This window comes from Planococcus citri, chromosome 3 (assembly GCF_950023065.1).
Source record: "Planococcus citri chromosome 3, ihPlaCitr1.1, whole genome shotgun sequence".
In the NCBI taxonomy this organism is placed as follows: Eukaryota; Metazoa; Arthropoda; class Insecta; order Hemiptera; family Pseudococcidae; genus Planococcus; species Planococcus citri.
The window spans coordinates 53,001,395-53,022,005 of record NC_088679.1 but is presented as its reverse complement, the minus strand read 5'-3'; the positions used below and the strand labels follow the sequence as shown (position 1 = coordinate 53,022,005).

The 20,611-nt window shown below is 33.0% G+C and overlaps 1 protein-coding gene across 1 annotated transcript; it reads right to left on the bottom strand.

Annotated features, from left to right (window-relative positions):
- Positions 1–5,341: 5,341 nt before the first annotated feature.
- LOC135840428 (putative mediator of RNA polymerase II transcription subunit 12) lies at positions 5,342–16,745 on the bottom strand. Its single transcript, XM_065356960.1, has 3 exons — positions 16,433–16,745; positions 6,622–10,055; positions 5,342–6,261 (listed from the first exon to the last, which is right to left on the bottom strand). Exons 1-3 carry the CDS (start codon positions 16,460–16,462, stop codon positions 6,003–6,005), a joined length of 3,723 nt encoding a protein of 1,240 aa, XP_065213032.1. The 5' UTR covers positions 16,463–16,745; the 3' UTR covers positions 5,342–6,002.
- Positions 16,746–20,611: the final 3,866 nt, after the last annotated feature.

Sequence of the window (20,611 nt, the reverse complement as noted above, 5' to 3'; positions counted from 1 at the left end):
ATTTTGCAGGGGCAAAATATGAATCAATTTTAATATTGAATTTTAAAAAAAATCAAATGAGGGCGATTTAGCAGATCTGTAACATGGAATTAGAGACAAATTTGTTCAATTTTCACTTCAAATTAAAGTGTTCTTTCTCTTCTTTTCTTTTTTCCTTTTTTGAAAAAATGCCTGTTTCCAGGTTACAGATTTGTTTACCTTATTTTAATCACATTATTTAAAAAAAAAAAATCACCCGTAGTTACCCTGAAAACCAAAATCTGTTTTTTTACTTCAAATTGTATTGTTTCTATTTATTTATTTATAGCCTACATTTTGAGATATTGAAGTTAACGGATCTCCAACTTGTAAAATGATCAGTTTATTTCAAATTGATTTTTTTAAAAATCTTCTTAAACGGAAACAAACATCATCGTAAGTAATCATGAGAATTATCTATTCACTTCGACAAACTTAAGTGTTTTAATTTTTTTTTTGTTGGTAAATCTGCTAAAAAAATTAAGTAAACAAGACAAGCATGTAACTAGGAACTTCAAATCGGGAATAATTTTATCCTAAATACTTACGCTATTCTTGACTATTTTCCTCCCTTATATACATACCTAGATCATGGATCCTAAAAATGCATTATCAATCCCATACCTTTTATTAAGGGAATATACTAACACGACAGAAAAGGTGATTTGAACGACAGGACATTCGAACGACAAAATATATTTTTCAACGACAATTTGTTAACGACGGTTCAGCTCGACAATTTATAGGTACAAACGACAATTCAATTTCATAATATAACGACGAAAGAAAATGTAATTCACGTCCAAAAATACAATTTTGATCACCAAAAAAAATGATTGCCCGAAAAAATAGATGATTCTCCGCCAAAAAAAATTTCTAGAAAAATTACTCATTTTGTAATAATTTTTTTTTTGTAAAAATAAACAAATAAATTTTACGAATGGGAAAGTTCTTCATTTTTTGAAAAAACTTCTTTTTCAAGTTTAATTTGAAGAGATCATGTTTTCCAAAAAAATTTGATTTGCTGCAGAAATTGCTAAAAATTATGAAAAAGTTATGGTTTTTTCAAGTTGCTAAAATTGTGAAAAAGTTATGTTTTTTTGGTCAAAATTTTCAAAAATTTTCAAAAAGTCTTCATTTTTTTCAGAATTTTAAATAAATTTTGCTTTTTACAAAACTGCCAAAGATCTTGTTTTTTTTTTCAAAAACTGCCACATTATAAGTTTTTTATTTTTTGAAAAAATTGTCCTTTCGTGTTTTTGTTTATTCTAGGCAAGAAAATTAAACTTACTTACACCTCATTGTATAATGTATATGTAAGTATAAGTAAGTAGGTCTAAACTATAGCCTGACTTGTCTACAATTTTATTCATGAATACAGTACTAAAAATATAATATGCATAAAACATAGTACAAAGTATTGTAATAAGTATGTTCAACTCGCATCAACCTCCAGTAAATGCCAATAAAGCAGTAAAAAAAATGCCAAATATGTATTATCTAAATCGTCTGATAGTATTATTCTACATAAAAAGACCAGCGAATGATGTGATAGTCGAATTTGTACCACCGTGAAAAATACATTTCTCTCATATTTCACGAGTTTTCCCATTGCATTTTGATATTCTTACGCTGAACGAATTCGAAATTGGAATTGTTATTCGAAAAATGTATAGGCAACGCTTTAAGTTATGGGTGCCTCTGCCTATGTCGGTACCTACCCATAAAAATCTACTACTATATACACGCATATAATTCCCTTCCTATACTTAGTTGCTTCAAAGCGATAGACCCTAAAGAAAGGGATGGGATGGGATTAGGTTTCGAAAAAGTGTGAGAAAATAAGTATCTGGTCATTGACCACTGACCATTTATTATCATCATTAGTGACGGTTACTATAAGTAAATTATAACATTTACTTTGGTCAAATTACCTAGTCGTTTATTTGGATGAATAGGGCTACTTTGCGAAGAAAAAAAAACAAGTATTTACATGGGTCTATTCTATATACAATTATTACGAGTTCTACATTACCTAAATAAACTTATTAAGACCACAAAAAGATAAATTTACAATCGAACTTTAGAATTCGCGTTGCTTATTAGTTATTAGAAATAGAAGTGGTTATTTTGCAAATAATCGTAATGATACGTATAGTAAACTACGAATTAATGGCGAATCAAATACCCATTTTATGTCACATTTAAGCAGAAATTCGTAACTTATAAACAATTAGAGAATCGTAGATATTTGTTTTAAGATATATTGCGAACAACGAACGTTAATGTTTTTTGTCGCACAGCTGGCAAATTCTGCCATTTTGATAATATAATCCTTATAAACACTGTAATGGTTTAACACCCAAATTAATGACTATCCATTTGTTTTCATTTTAGTAACGCCCCACACATTATAAACGTATTACAGATTTCTCGTAAAATCAATTCTCCCCTCATGATACTTTGATATGCTTCAATTTTAGTTTATGCTTACACATTGCCTAGATAGTCGGATGAAAAATCAAAAACATTCGCGTATATGATCGTAAATTATCCAATTAGAGCACAGAGAAGAGTTTTTTACGAGGTACGATTTTTTTAACCAATTAAATTAACAAATCTTTGAAAATCTGATCACAGATACTCGTACATTTTGTATACTTTATGTACGTGGTACAACCGCAATACATGCTCTCGTAACAGATATCAGCTCGTGTTTCTTACAAGTGCCCTCTAGACGACATTTTTAGAATACTGATGTGATACGAAACTGTTTCCAAAAGGGTGAGATTTGTATATATGTTGCAACGAACATTAAAAATAGTGGAAAAAACACACAAAAGTTATCACCATTGTTGTAAAACGCCTACTGTTTATAAAGTCGGTGAATTTCAAACATTTGCACTAGCCCGACGTATAGTTTGCTTTTCTTTTTTTTTTACGTTTTTACAAGTTATAAACGAAAACGATTTCTGAAAGGATTTGTTTCTCGACCGAAGAACTATGTTCATTCTTTTCTATGGTAGTACAAGTACAAGTTGTTCCATCGTGTTGAACAATGAGGAAAGGTGAAGAACAAGGATAGCGTTTATGCCGGTACAATAATCGACCACACTTCAAGTCGAAAGGGAAAATATAGGTACCTAGATATGTACCTAATCAACCTGCAAATTTTTTTTGAGGGACAGCTAAAATTTGTGCAGGGCTTGGGAATACGAGTACTCATTTCTTAACTTAATGCGGAGGGCAGTGAAAACCCCAAACGAAGTGATGAAAGGAAAAGTTCTCTCACCTCAAACATTTGGTCCCAAAACTAACACTTTTTGCTCTAAAATAAAAATAAGCATTTTTTTGAAAAATTTTCAGTATTTCATCATCTAAATGAATTAAAATTAGGCGTTAAATTTTAAAATACCTATAGTTATACCAAACGATAATTTGCTCTTCGGCTCGCAGGCTGAAATTTCTGGGCACCACATTGTAATTTTCAAAGCAATACTGAAATTTTTGACGAATTTCCACATATTATCAACAAAAAAATTTTTTTGAAAAAATGGATTGAAATTTTGTCCTGAATTTGAAAATTACAATTTTTTTTTACCTTGGTCTTAAAATTGAAAATAATGAGAGTCAAATATAAAGAGGCACGAAGGAGGCAATAACCAAATCTCCTCTTGACCTTAAAAATGCACTGCTGACAAATAACAATTTTTACTCTTCAATCATGATTTTTTTGATAAAAAATTGTCATCTCATTTCACCCTCGCAGCAATAACCGAATGTCAATTCTTACGAAAGTATTAAAGCGATATTTTATAAAACTTCGAGAAAAAACCTGAAACTTTTGCCAACATTTTTTGTCTCCTCTTCACCTTTCACGACGTAAATTATCTGTAAATTTTCAATACAATATTAAGCAACGTTATCTTTTAGCGAAAGTGAAAAATGTCTAGTTCTGCAGACAAAGTAAGAGGTCGCTGTCAACTTCAGCTGGCATAAATACGTGATTTCAATACCTGGCTAGTTATGAATCATCACAATTGATTGAATTTTCAACAGATGGCGCTACAGAATCTATGGAAACAACAATTTGTAGGTAGGTACTATAGGTATTAGGTACCTAGCAAAAAATTGAGTTTAGAAAAAAAGCCAGTGAAATGTTTTATACTATGTATTTTAAATAGAAGGTACGTATATATTATGTATTTGTGCCATAGCAGCGTTATTATTTCAATATTTTCGAAAATTGATGTAAGTATGTATCACTCACCAGGAACTAGGAAGAAACCAAACGGTAAAAAAAAATTCTGCAAGTACAATAGATACACTTTGGAAATTAATTCACCCTCAATTCATCAAAAAATAACAAAAACCTACGTGGTGACCCCTTTGGTGAATCCCGGTGACTTCTTGGTAAAAGATTCACCAGTAGTCACCAAAGTGGGTTTTTTATCTTTTTTATGGCGAATTGTTGGTGATTGGTGAATAAACTACCAGAATGTCCTCACAGCCCTTGAAATTTTTTTCGAATGTCCGGCGACTCCTTGGAAATTCTGGTGACTTCTTGGTGACAGATTTACCAAAAATCACCAAGTGGCTTTTTCATCTTTTTTATGGCGAATTGTTAGTGAAAACCCCACCAAAATGTCCTCATAATCCTAGAAATTTTTTTTGAATGTCTGGTAATTATTTGGTGAATTCTGATGACTTCTGATGAAAGATTCGCCGAAAGTCATAATGTGAGTTTTTGATTTTTTTTTCGAATGTCTGGTGACTTCTTGGTGAATGGAGACTCCTTGGTAACAGATTCACCAAGCAGTGATCGCATTTGTGATCGATTTTGAACTTGGTAATTTTTGGGTAATCTTGGTGAGCTCTGGTGAATCGGTCATCAAGAATACATCAAAACATAGAAAATTCATATTTGGCCATCTGGTGACTTCTGGCGACAGACTCATCTAGCAATGCTCGTATTTGTGATCGATTTTGAACCTGGTGACTTTTCGTGAATGATTGTGAGTTTTGGTGCATCAGTCACCAAGAAGTCACTAAAACATTGAAATTTCATGTTTGCCTACCAGTGGCGACTTCTTGGGCAGATTCAAGTGGCATTTTTTTTCACAACTGCAATTGCTCACTTTTACACCTTAAGTTTTCTGCCTTTTATTTATAAAGTTGAATCCAAAGCAATTTTTGTCAACAAATATTTTTTAGTTTAATCAACCACCACTCAATGGGTAAGTACAAAACAATTTTTGACAGCATTTTGAGTATGAAGATCGTGCATTTTCATTGGCTGAAATTCAAAACAAAAAAACAAACACACAATCTAATTTTTTGTAATCGTTGTTTCATGTAAAAAAATAATAATTCAAAATTTAACATAAAATTTGAGATTCGCCTCTGGTACATGTCACATGTGAATATTTTTTCATTTAGAGTAAAAAAAAAAAATACAGTCTTACTCTTATTTTAATTTAATAAAAATAAAAAATAGAACAAATGCCTGTATATGTATGTAGTACTTAGGCCATACAATACATGTTGGTAGCTGGTATGTTGTTGTGTAGGTATAAGTAAAAACAGTAAAAAATTTTCTCACCTCAAGAAAATATTTTGATACACCTATAGGTAGGTACCTATCAATTTTTAAGGAAAAAAAATTATATAAATAAATATCTCAAGTCCGGTATTTTTTCCAATTCTTGAACTTGCAAAATTTATTCAACTCCTAAAATTATAAATTAAAACATACAATTGCAACAAATATCATTTTTTTTTTGTAATGACATTCGAACTGCGAATCACAATTTAAACAATTACGACAAATAATACATACTGTAAAAATTCAACTTAAATAGGCATTTCAAATAGTTAGGATAAAAAAAATCATATTTACAAGAAATTATCACATGGAGAAAGGTAATTTTCTATACATTTTTACAAGGAAAAAAAAAGAAAAAGAAAAAAAATCAACTAGCTCATTACGAAGATGGTCTTGATTTTGTTTTAAATTGTTCTGACATTGTTCCATATACTGGAATAGACGTCATTTTGGAAACAGGGGTACTTCCGTCTGAGTTTTCTGAAAGATTATCTAAATCTTCACTTTCTGCGTTTGATTCTGCTACATTTACAAATGCTGAACTCAGTTCTCCTTCTAATTTACTAATTTCGCCGGTAGGAATATCGTACATGAAGATTTCTTTATCAGTTCTCTCCGTTGGGTCATCGTTAGTTGAACTAAAATTAAAAATTAAAAATTAGTTAGCGTGGTTAGCAACGATTACTATGAAATTTCACATATTTTTAAAAATATACTCGTAGATAAATAACTATGTTGATATATTTGCATACATCTGAATTATAAGGAGCAGATCAGAGGCTAAGTTAAGAAAGATGTTTTTGAAGCAACAATAGTGATTTTGAAAATTATAAAATACTAACATCATAGATATTGATCGAGAAATAAAGAATTAGGTCCCTGCCAACTACGTAGAAGAACTTGGGTACAGTTGACACCATGGATGATGTAGGGAGGGATATGCAATATGCATATGAGACAGTAAGTAAAGTAGGTATTGAATGAAAATATGAACTCACTTGGTTACTAATAGGATGACAGACTGTTTATGAGGTGGAGTTTCCTTCTCTTTTTCAATCCAATTCAAGAAGTTATCTGTCGTTGGACTTTTCACCAACGTTCTCAGACTCTCTCCTGAAATGAAACGAACACCATGTACTTGAGGAACACTTTTACCCTTTCTTTGTTCTTGTTGTTGAACGTAATCATAGTCAACTGGCGCCAGCACAACAACGCTCGTTATTTTCTTATTTTTTAGTAATGGACTATCTGGTATAGGAAATTGAGATCCTTTAACTTTCAGTGGTAAGTAACGATTATACGAAGAATCGTTCAACACTACTGGATCAACTTCAGTCGAATCCTCTTGCACATACGAGGACTGAATATTTGGATCAGTAGAATTATACCTTACAACTTTCATCTCCACAGATTTAGTTGTATTTGGAAATGCGAAAGATGGCACAGGAGCGCTACCGGCTCCGTATAAGTTTTCCAATGCTTCTGGAGGTAAACTCTCAATTGGAATATCTCCGACTTTATCGTAATCTAAAATTTGAATATCAGCATTACTTAAAATACCAGATGATAATAGTTGCTCCCTTAAATCATCTGGTACTTCGGCTGGTAATGCTGCCAATGCAGCTGGTAGATTTTTCGTATCATTTTTCTCTTTTTTATTGACTGTTGGTTTTGTTACAACTGTATAGGTAACATTTGCCTTTTCTTTTTTTGTCGCTGGTTTTGGAGTCGTGTACACAGTGAATTGTTCGAATGATTGTTTTGGTGGTTTGTTGAAATTGAAAGTTTCCTGAGGAGAGCTTATGTATTGAATGTTTTGATTTTGAGTTGGTTTCTGTTGTGTATTAGAATTGTATTGTTCGATTTGATTTAAAATTTGATGTTCTTCAGATTGAGATATCGATTGATATATTTGACCATCTTGGAATTGAGGAGATTCGTTTTTGTTCTTGGTACTTTGCTGGGTTTGAGTTGATTTTTGAGGCTGTCTTGGTCTATTTGCAGATACTACTTCTTTATAGTTTGGTTGTGCAACAGATTGTTGAGGTTTGCTTTCTGTTCTTTCAGTTTGGAACTGGTTGAAATAATCTTGCAGTTGGAATTTCTCAGTATCGATAGGTTTTCGTTGCAGAAGAGGTTTCTCAGTTTGCAACTGGTTGAGGTAATCTTGAGATTGGAATTTTTCACTGTCGATAGGTTTCCTTTGTGAGAAAGGTTTCTCCGTTTGCAACTGGTTCAGATAATCTAATGTTTGGTATTTTTCACTATCGAGAGGTTTTCGTTGTAGAACTGGTTTTTGATTAGTTTGAGGCTTCTGTTTATCGTAGTATTTTGGTCGATCGATTAAAGGTTTTTCTTGAGCATATGAAGGTGGGAGTGATAGGGGTTGATGGGATGGTGGTGATTGATTTTGATGAGAGTGACTTTGAGGGTGTTGAGATTGGGCTGGAGAGTGTTGTAATTGAAGCTGAGCATGTTGCTGTTGGAACTGGATGTGTTGAGGTTGAAGATGGGTGTGTTGTGATAGTTGAGCGTGCTGTTGCTGCTGCTGCTGTTGTTGCTGCTGCTGCAAAGAGCTGTGTTGTGCCTGGGGTTGGGCTAGTTGTGGTTGCAATTGAGTATGTTGTGATTGAGGTTGAATGTGCTGTTGCTGAGATTGCGAGTGTTGAGGCTGTGGTTGAGGTTGAATGTGTTGTTGCTGAAGTTGTGTATGTTGTGGTTGGGGTTGTAAATGTTGAGGTTGTTGCTGCAAATGTAGAGGTGTTTGGTGCAGCAACGGTTGTTGGAATTGGATTTTTTGATTTTGGAATTGAGAGAAATCGCCTCTGAATGGTATTTGTTGATGGTGTTGAATTTGTGAACTGAATGGGATTGCCGAATTATGCTTATTTGGGTCGTTTTGCTTTTGAAGCTGTAAACGAGTCACATCATTGGAAGCTGAAAAGCCATGTTTGTTTCCACCAAATGATGACTCTTGACCAGGGAATTGAGGAGCGAAAGGAGAGCCTTGAGAGAATGGTGTTTGGGGTAAGATGGCTTGAGTATGAGTAATACGCGGATATACTTTAGCTTGAGGGACATTGATCGGATGCTGGAAATGAGTTTGACGAACTTCGGGAGTGAATTCTGGATTCTGAGGAGATGGTTTGCCATTAGCATTATGTTGGAACGGAGGTTGACTCAATTCCGAATGTTGTTTGGTATTTTGAAGATTATTTCCCGGATGTTGGAATGGAGTAAATTCATTATTCTGTGTTGGGAAGTTTATGGTATGCTGAGGACGGAATGGTATTTGTGAAGGGAAGACGTTCCTTTGCTGAGGATGATTAGCATTTGTGTTGAAAGTTGGTGGCGGAGGTTTTTCATAAGATCCATCTTCGAATTGCAAAGGTAAACCAATATTATGAGGAGAATTGGGCCTTGGTTGAGAATGACTTTGAGGTGGTTCAGGATTACTGTTCACAAATCTCACAAAATCATTTTGACTTTGCCTCTGTTCGAGTAAATGTTTAGTTGGTGTTTGAGGTGGCTCAGGATCTACACTGGATGGCTTGAAATCTGAGGTTTCTGGTGTATCAATGGAATCTCGTTTCTGAGCTTCGATCGATCTGTGCTCGTAACTGGAAATTCCTTCATCGTGTTTACCAAATGTCACTTTTAATCCGGTACCGTGGTAAATTTCCGAATCCGGTCTTATAATGGTCCTTAGGGTGGTACTTGGTGGGGGAGGGTTCGTGTATGGCGCTGTAGGATAGGTTGCCTCCGTTGGATGGCTTTCTACAATATCTGTAGAAACAGGAGTCAACGCGGGAATAGGTTCTTCATAGATGACCTCATCTTTACCATACTGAGCTGTGGGATTTTTCTTGTATTTCACGTAGAACACTTGAATAGGTTCTTTCGATGGTTTAGGCGTTGGTAATGTGGTCACCGGTGGTGGCGCTGGTAACGATTCGTTTGATTCTTTGATGATAATTTCAATTATCGGTTCTGGTTCTTTGTAATAATGATGTGGAGGATACCCGTGATCGAAATTAGGCGTACCATAATGAGGAGAGTAATCGACAAAATTATTCGTCGACTCTGCGAACGTATCCTCTTTGGAGTGTTTTTCACTAATCGAGGTGATATTGAATTGTACTTCTTTATCGTGATAGAGCGGATCTCTCTGGGAGTACTGCACCAAAGGTTCCATTTTCACTGCGTAAGGAGGAACATGAATTGGTTTCGAACGTGTATGAGGCCTAACTTGACTAGTTGGACTAGGTGGTTGTAATTTATTGAGCGATGGCGGCGAAAATGCTTTCACATCGTTTGCTTTTCTGCTTTGTACAGGGTGTGCGTGGAATTCGTTGTTGTTTCGCTTCACGCGTTCGTCAGTCGTGTTTTTCTCACAAAGAACATCGCTTGTAGCCACAAATAATACTAAAACCTGTAAGCATACAAAAAAAAGATTTTTTTTATTATTTCATCTCGTTAAAGTCGCTCGTGATGGTCTTACAACAGTGTATATCTTGGATAGTTACGAAATTTATATACATGAGCATTGGAGAATTTTCAAAAGCTAAATACATACAATTGATTTTTTATAATGGTTTTTGATTTTTGGATCCTTTAAGATTCTTGTAAGTTTTTATCGAAAGAAAAATACATAAATTTAAAGTGAAGTTTATGTGGGTCTACTTGAAACCAATTTTCGAATATAATAAAACAAAAAAGAGAATTTCAATCTAAATTGATAATTTTTTGGAAAAATACTTTTCACTACGTACGAAGTGAATAAAACTTGACAATATGAATTGCTTTGACTCTGCTAGTTATGTACGTGCACGCAAACATGTACGCATGTATTTCAAATATGTTGCATACTCATCGCGTTGTAGGCTCACATTTATGTCCGTAGACTTCCAAAAGTTGTAGTCGATTCAAAATTTTTGTGGAGATGAATTCAAAAATGTATTCCCCTTATGTAAGCCAACTATAATAAACAAATTCTCGAATTTGGACATGTATTTTTTTTTCAAATGGATAAAATCCTATTCAAAAATTAAAAATTGATTACAAGGTAGCAAAATTAATGAAATGATTTTTTCCCCTTTTCTTTCGCCCGTTCGTGACATTGATTAAGAAAAACCAAAAATTCCTAAGTCAAAAAAAATAGGTTATATCTTGTGGAAAATAAAACATTTTGAAAATGACGAAACATTTACGAATCCGAAAAATCATGTCAGGATGAGAGTTTAAAAAATTGAAAAACTCAAACAAATTGAAATTTTTTTCGAATTTTTTGTCTGTCAATTTTTCGTTTCAGAAGTTCGAAACTTATCAAGATGGAAAGCCGGTGGGTAATTATAATTAACAGATTCAAATTAATTTTTTATAAGATAAAACTTAGTTTCAAACTTATTTTCTAAACTTAATACTTTTTTGTTCCAGAAGGAAGACAAAGAAGAATAGTGCTAAATTATTGCACAGATATAGTTTGCATGACTTCATGGACTTCAGTACCAGGTTGTAATTTTTTATTAAAAATTAAAATTTAAAAAATAAATAAAAAATTAAATCCTAATCTTATATTGTTTTGTTCCAGGAGGAAGACAAGAACGATAAATAATTGATGAAATGTACACCTCTAAAATACCATGTAGATAAGATTTAAATAATAAGAGAACAAAAAACTGAAAAAATAGCCAATGGTTTCGATTCTAAATTGATTATCAGCGAAGCAAAACTAACTGGGCACTTGAATTTTAAAATTTTTAATTTATCAGCATATGAAAATATTGAGCAAGAATGAAGAAAATTGAACGAATTGTAAGAAAATATCTTGGGCAAATGGTCAAAAAATTTATTTTAGTATCTACGTGCAAGCCCATCAAAATTCATTGTTTATGTAGTTTTAATCAATCTTGTAGACAAAATATTAGCATTCACTGTGAGATTCGCAAAAATTTAGCCCAATTTGTCAACTTTTACCAAATATTACCTATCTAATAAGATAGGTAGGTACAGTAGTAGGTACCCATCTCATTTGGCGGAAAAATTTTCAATTGTGCACATGACCAATTGAAAGATCATTCAAAAATACACCTCAAGCCAGATTTCGTGTACAAAATTTCATTTTTCAATTTTTAATGAATTTTTAAAAAATTGAAATTTAATTCATTTTTTAAAGAGATTAGTCAATCTAATAAAATTTATGTAAAAGCTGATATTTTTTACTCTCTGCCCCTAATTGATTGGTAGAAGCTCAGAAAATGGTCAAAATGAAATTTGGCACCTGAAAACTCGGATAAATAGTCTTCGTGATCTTTTCAATCGATTAAATTTATGCGCAAATTTTAAAAATTGTCCTGGTTCAAATTCCCAGCGATGATTACTTTTCATAATACCTAATGAATCCATAAATCTGTTGGAAGCTCAGAATAATTTTAAAAAATCACTGATCAATTTATTAAAGAGGTCGAAAATAAGGTATAAACCTAATTTCAACTTTGAACGTGATTTGAGTTGATCGAACTAGGGTTTGAAATTTTGTGATTTAAAAAATCAGTTCATGTCATTTTTTCGAATTTTTCTAACAATTTTTAAAATTTTTAAAATTTTAAAATCCACCGAAGATTCTAAAACAGTTTGGAGATTGAAAACTTAATACAAACAAAGTTTCAGCCTACTACATACCATAATTTTGTCAAGTCTTGATCCAGCTCCCCCCCCCCCTTAAAAAAAGATTATCAAAAGTGAACCATAATAATGACTTTAAACAATGAAATAAACGGTGGTTCTCCGATTTTTGTAATCGCTATTATCATTGCCTGCAATTTTTTCAAATGTCACATATTTCATTCTATTATTCATTTCGAAATAAATCTCAACTAAACTATAACGGTTGCTCAAGTTGATTTTGAATAATTTCTGACAAAATATTGAAGACTTGAAAAATATGAATATCTCGTTGGTGATCCAAGGGTAATTTGAAATGGTCAAATTACTTCGTAAGAGTTTGAAATGAGCTCAGAAGTCGTTTTTAAAAACCAATTTCAGCTATAATTGCTCATGATTTGATAAACTGTAATTTATTTCAAAGGGTCGAACCAAATCTAGACTAACCGCTCGAAACTAGGCGTAAAAATCATGACAATTACACACGCCCAGTATAAAAAAATGCAATAAAATCTTGAATCCAATTTTTAAAAATTCATTCTGATTTTTTATTTTGTAAATAAATTTTGAAGCTTGAAAGCCCCAAATAATCTCTAGTTCTAAGTAATGGTTTTTTCCTGCATTTATCAAAATTTAAAAATTTCAAAGTATTCTGCTATGCTTTGTGAATTGATATACAATTTATGAAAATATTTTCTCTGCGTCATTTTACCAACATTTTCACTCCGCAAAAACCTCAACGACAGCAAATAATTCGTGAATTTTTTCTACTTCCAAGTTCCAACTGTCTAAAACCAGGCATTGAGTATGCAACTTCATTCACATTATCTCGTCATGTCAAGTTTACAAGTTAATTTTTCGTATTGTGCAACAAATGCACGCTGTTTAGTGACGCTTGTTGCAATTTTCTCGTTGCAATTTCGAGCCAAAATGTTGGAGAAATTATTTTATTAAAATTACAAGAGGCGAACGACTCTACAAAGTAAAACTTTTTAATTTTCACTCTGTAATTTTTATACCGTATATTATGCATGCATAATTATTGTAGATACGTATCCAGTTCAACGTAGGTGCCTATTTACATATTGAGAACTTTCAATTTTAACGACCTCGGTAAAGATGTGGATCATAGACAATTTTTTTTCCTATCTACAACCCATAGCTGCTTTAAAATTTTCAAGAACTCTTCGATAGTTCATTTTTTCACACGTGTCGATTAAATTTTGATGATAGCCGTCAGCCACTGCCTGTAACATATTGTCATTTTTTCAGATTTACATAATACCCACATAAGTAGGCACTGGTGTACTATCTAGAGTAACTTACACGAAAAAAGATGCAAAAAAATACTACTCGTATGTACGTATAAAAGAAACGAATATATTCTCAATTACATAACTTTTCACCGCGGTCGCGGAATACCTACGTATAATTTTTATATGCTGCAAAATTACAAAATATATCAAGTAGATATCCCACCAGATGCCATAAATTTTTTAATATTGTTAAATTATCTAAGGTGCGAAACATGATACGAATGTTAACAGCAGCGTACGTACTTTCATTATTACAATGTAGTCGACGAAAAGAAATGGTATGAAAAAAAGTTGAATAATTAACGTTGATGATGATTAATAATACATTAATAATTTGCAAATGAGTATCAAAATATTCGTAAAATAAAATCATCTCGCCGGCTAAAAAGTTTCTCAAAATGGTTCCCCGCATATGCGATGCGATGCGATGACCAACACGTAATTAAAAATCCACCTATGTTTATTGTTCATTTCATTATGTATTAAATAATAAACAGATCTTTTATAATTATTCAGTCTAAGATCCGTGAATAATTACGTTGCAACAGATTCCCACAATTTCTCCCATTTTTCTTGTTCACTTCAAAAGAAATAAAATACTTAATAAAAACAATGCCAAGTATTATTTAGCTAGAGATTTTAATCGGCAAAAAATTTATAATTGTCATCAGTTTTCTTTCTATTCTAAAACGAGTTAGGCTAATATTTCTGAGTGGTTTTTTTCTATTTTTCAAAAATATTATTCGTTTCGAGACCGCAGCGAGGAACCACTGTAAAACATTTTTTTCGCCATAGTCTTGGTTCATGACTTCTTATATGGTACATGAATACAAGAGGAGCATACACACGTTGTAGTGAGTTTTAAATTGTATGAAAATGTATAATAGGCTTATCACGAATTTCATCGCTGCTTCGACATAAACTTCGTTAAAACGTTTATTAAGCGAGGGCATTTATTAATGATCTAGTTCGTGTGATGGTGGTTCATCATCACACTACAATAGCTCGTAGACATTAGACAGACAGACGTCTCTGATGTATTTTCGCCATGTTTACCTAATTCCGTATACTTTGGCACAATATAATAACAATAAAACAAAGACATTACCGAGTAAACAAGACCGAATGGGTGCATGAAATGTGATACCCTACCTACCTACCTATCCTATATAGGTACATAAGTGTAAAACGATTCATACATATGATTAAACGGCGTAACATATGGAAAGTTACACACTTATCAATCCATTACGATTTATTATATATACGCGTCTTCGTGTACAAATTATGAAAATATTAAAAACCAGTAATTCATTTACTTAATGCGTCAAATTAATAATCATTACTCAATACCTATATAAATTCGCAACCAGCGTTTAATTTCGCTATATAAAAATAATAAAAATCGTACAGGAAAGTACCAGACAGGTGGGCAGGTAGAAGTACATATGTACACGTTTTATCTCATCCATATAGTACTGGATCCTAGATAATTGAAAGAACGTGCACTACTATTATAGAAATTGGTTAATCTGTGAAATGCCCGCACTACGAATGCGTGACAATTACGCAACCGTATATGCCAACGTTTTCCGCAATAATTCCACCTAGGAAGCATACCATTTCATTTTCATTCATTCGCAAATTGAGCTCACAGACATTGACGCGGGAGAGAGGGGAAGAGATTTTGATGAAAATACTGATGATAACATCAAATTGTTATTAAAAACTTTCAAAAAATCTTAAGTTGAGTGAGGGCTTTTTATGAAACCATAAATTGAATGTCAGTTTAGATTTTCAAATTCAAACCATAGAATAAGTTCGTAAAAATTTATATTGGAATTCGAGCCCCAAGTTTGAGAAAAATTTGACAAATTTAATTTTTATTTCGCTTTCTTTCGTCGAGAGAATCTCACCAATAAATGCCAGACGCCGTTCGAGACGACCTTTATTAGTTTACATAATCAGTAGGTAGAGGTACGAGAGTAGGAAAAGAAAAATTTTTAAACACAAGAAGTTTTTCTGAAAATAGTCTCTGTTTTGAAAATTGAGGCGAGAAGAGAGTCAAAATTGACGAAATATCATTTCTAGTGTAACTATTTGAGAAAAGAGAAAAAAAAATCTTACATAATGACCAATTTCTAAAATTGAAAGAGCCTTAAATAAAACTCAGTTTTCAGAAAAATGATGAAAAAAATTTCCCAAGTTTTTCAAAATGTTTGAAATTAGATATTCCGTCAAGTATCAAGATACATTTTAGCTATAATTTTTGAAATAACCTCTGGAGGTTCTCAGACGATACTGCCCATTTGAAATTGAAGGAGCTAAAGATACTGATATGTTAACATTTTTCTTTTCATTCAAATTTTGAAACAGAGTGCTTTAAGCTTATGCCATCAATCCAATTTTTTAGTCTGAAAAATTATGCCAAAAACCACACAAACAAATTCCATTTTTCATAATTTTTATAGTTTCCTCTTCGATTACCGAAGTGTCATATTTCATAAGAACTGAATGTGTGATAGGGAAGGTTAGGTACCTACTTACCCTTTTGGGTGGATATGTGAACAGAATATGTTATGTGATGACTGGCCCTCTGTAACAATTTCTAGTAGCAATTTCACCTCAAATTTTTTCTTCTGCTCGAATTTCGAATTTTAATTTCAAGTTTGATTTTCAGTTCACCAAATAATAATGAAAATGTTTCAGTATATGTTTTTCATCTATCAATTCGTTGGCTTTAGAAAATTTCTTCTTAAAAAATACTCCAATTAAGCACGAATCAATCAATTCTATCTAAAAAATTAAAACACCAGGTCATAGTACTCACCATATAAAAAAATTCCGTATAAAATTCCATGGTGACTAATAATTTAAGAAATGCACTAACACAACACAACACCAAACACGCGCACTAAATAATAGAAATAAATTAATATAAAAAACGAAGTCTTAGAGCGCATTTGAGAATATAAAAATTATCTTCTTTTTTTTAAACACCGAAAATGACATTTTAAGAGAGCGTGCGTAAGCTTAACGCGCGAACACAGATGCACGTGTAAAAGTGCGGATAACTGGTCGCGAGTGGTCGACGATATGGTACTAATAAAAATGTTGGCGTTCGAACTGGACCATACTGACCCAACAGTGACTTTTCCATGTGTTACTATCACTCAGACTTTCTTCTCCCTTCTCGAGGCGATCGCGATGGCTCGTCGTTTTAACGCTAAAGCAAAATTATCCGTTTCCTAGAACTTGATGGACGTTTTGGCTATTAACGCGCCGATTAATACAAAATACACATCGCATTATTCAAGAGTCGATCGTTTAAAATTGCATATTCGCATTAAATAATCATCTTCGTCGTTGCATAACGGCGCGGTAGGTTGCGATGAGGTGAACGTATTTGAAATTTGTACAGAGCATGATTTCTCGTCCAAAGGGTGTTTGTTTTTAATGTCATTTACGCGATACCATCTTTAAAAGGGAAATTAATTAGCAAACGAGAAATGCCATCGTGTACCTACGAGAGCAGTACAAGATGTACCATTGCAAATCGTTCTGCATGCGAGTTGAATATTTTCCAAACCAGTATTTTTAATGCGGAATTGTTATGACTTTGAATTATCCCATTTTTAGAGCTCTTATTCCAAAATTGGAATTTGAACCGGCGCGTTATCGTTATATCGACGATTGTTTCGTCAATTCAGCTATATAGTAGCTATAGGTAAGGTAGGTACCTTATAGGTGTATCTTCATCGACATGAATTATTCATCGCCATTTTTGCGATATTTTTATGGTTCTTATACAGTTTGATGATACTACAGGTAACATTGTTATGGTATCGACAGATTAGCCGGACCTGTCCTGGTTTAGTGAACGAATTTTATAGGTACATTTATTTTTACATAAATGGTTTGGTATAATTTCGAAATAAGTACTTATCTACTTGTATTTTTTTTCTAAAAAATGAAGGTGTAATGATGCCTACTTCTTATGCACTATCACGTTAAAACTGCATAAATGAACCTTTAAAATGTGCATGGGTTAAAATTTGGATAAATTGTGTAATTTTTAGTGAAAATAAAATCATGATACGTAAGTGACCAAACGGAAGTTAAATCATTTATGCAATTAATAAGGTAACTCGACATACCTATACTTATTTTTTACAATAGTGAGGATTTGAGCTCAGACATCTAAAATTGATCAAAAACATTCTTAAGGTAGTTCTCAAAAATATTCAGCTCCCAAACAAAAAGTTCAAGGTTCTGTGGAGGTTAGAGTTTTACAAAATATGAACAAAGCCCTATTTTGATACTGTTGGGAAAATGTTAACCTTATTTATTTTTGAGGAGGAAAATTTTTCAAAAAAATAAGTTGGCTGTGACTTTGGTAATTTATTATCTATTTTTGTCATATTTTAACAATTCCTGGAACTTTCAACGCAGAGTCATACATACTTAGTATATGTATGTATGACAGAAAAAGTGTAAAATTGTTAAGAGTTCAAATTTTCAAAAAAAAAATCATTCATGTCAGAAGGGATCCTCAAGAACATGCAACAATAAATCATCAGCTAAAATTTCGAGTTTATTTTTTGATTTTTGGTAGATTTTTTATGATTTTTGGGCCAAAAATGTGAAAAAATCTAAATTTCATCAAATTGATCTAGAAACCTGAAGTTTAGTTTGGTATGTGGGTAGTTCTATCAATTTCACACTATTTCATAGTATGTCTCCTCGCCCAAAAAAAAAATTTGAGTTGAGGAATTTTTTGGGTGGAATGGTTAATATGTATACTCGAGACTTGATTGATAGTGGTGGGCCCAATTCATATCCCTTAAAGGAGGGGGAGAGCCATTTGAAATTTTCCATCGCCGTGGTCGGCAATGACGATGGAATTTCATTGCCTGTGGTTGACCACAACCATAGAATTCTGTTGATTTAGCTTACCACAATAAATGAAAACTTACAACTTGGAGGGGGTGAGACCATATGGGGGGAGTGGGCCTATTTTTCACAAAAAAAATCGACACGTATGTCGAAATATAGGTTTTCAAGGGCGCTGATTTCGGAAATGCTGCCGATTTTCAATTTTGGTCGAAGCCAAGCGGATGGTATACTGCATTCAAGGGTTGGCGGATGAAATTTTTCGTAGAAAATCGACATGAAACCATGAATTTGAACGATTTGAAGGGCTAATTGTGAAAGTCGCCTTAGTCATTTTTTTGTTCACTCAACTTTAAACATTTTTTTTTCATATTTCATCAATTTTAAAGGGAAAAATGAGTATCGTAATGCATTCTGGGATAGTTGAAGATGTTTTTTTAATACTTGACCATGAAGTTTTTACATTATCACTGAAGCAGGACAACAACGTTTTCATTGATTTGTACAAAAATCACTGCTGACTAAGGCGACTTTCACAATTAGCCCTTCATTTCTATGCGAAGATTCCTACGGCTCGGTAAAAATATTAGCACTGCCACGGCGAAGGAAATCTCATCATTCCCCACGGCGGTGGATAAGACGTTATTAAATAGAGAAAATACAAGTTTAATATTGTTTAAATTCGTGTTTTTTGGTGTAATTAGCATCAGTACTCACCACCAAATATTTTTTCAACACTTTTCAGTTTTTCTCTATGTATAGCAGAGCTGATAACCCACGGCGAAAGAAGCAGAAAAAGATGAACAATTGAACAATCATATTTTCATAGACTTGCATTCGTATTCTGGGTAGCGGAGTTCGGATTTGGTATTTTATTAGGAGGCAAGATTTAATGAACTACCTAAACAGCGTTGTCATTTTCAGACACCAAAATAATGTAAATAGTGAGCCGTCTGGAATGCATTGAAAATTGACCACGGCGATGGAACGAAAACTCTTAAGACAAAGGTTTGAGGTCACTCCACAACATATAGGTGTCACTGAAGTGAATTGTGTTCCTACTACAATATGCGTGCAGTTTTCGGGAATAAAAAAACAAATGTCAAAATTGCAGAAAATCACCACTCTTTCTAACCAGTCATAACCATTTATAAACAAGATGTGAGACTGCCACGGCGATGGAACTTTTGCTCATATAAGGAGTCTGTTGCCCCGGGGGAAGGGGGTAAATGGTAGTGCCTGAGAATGTTAGATGGGGATGACTTTTATTGACCAAACTATTCGCCATTACCTACCTACTTTTCATGTGCATACTATAAGGAAATTTTACACGGACGTAAAATAGTGTAAAATTGATAGAACTACCCATGTTTTTCGAAAAGTTATGAGGAGCTCTATAGCGCCTCTGCCGATTTTTTTGAAATTGGTGACCCTAATAATTTTAACATACTGAATCTATTGAAAATAATTTTAAGCCGTTCTGGAATCTGTAACTGTAACCGTATTTTGGAAATTTCTAATTTTCAGAAAGTGCCAGAAAAGCTGTGAAAAATTAGGTATCTAATACAAATTCTCAAAATTCTGAAGAGAACTTGGTCTAAATCCCCCATGCCCAGAATTTCAGCAGTCCAAATTATTTTTTTTGGCGGATTTTTGAAAATCCCTATGATGACTTTCTGCCATGTCTTGTTTTTCTAAATGTGCTTTATCACTTAGTTAAAGTGATCAAAATCAGTTCTACACCTCAGCTCTTTCACTCCGAATTTTACTCTTTCCAGCCACTCTGGAGCCTCCATCATGATGTTCAGTTTTTCCAAAAATTTTGAATTTATCAAGAAGGTGCGGAAATTAATTTGGAGAGCTAAGAATCCAGTTCTGACTCATTTTCGACCTATTTAACAAGTGGCAAATCCAAAATTTCTGGACAAAATAACATAAATGAACTCACTTAACTTAACAGTACCTACTTACCTAGCGAGTAGTGATGCTAAATGATCGATATACGTATCGTTTTCTAAATCCCATAAGCTCCAACACAGTCCTATATTTTAGTGAGTAGGAAATCGGTCAAAACTCGATTTTCAGATGTCCAAAATAATTAGCGTTTCTCCTGAAA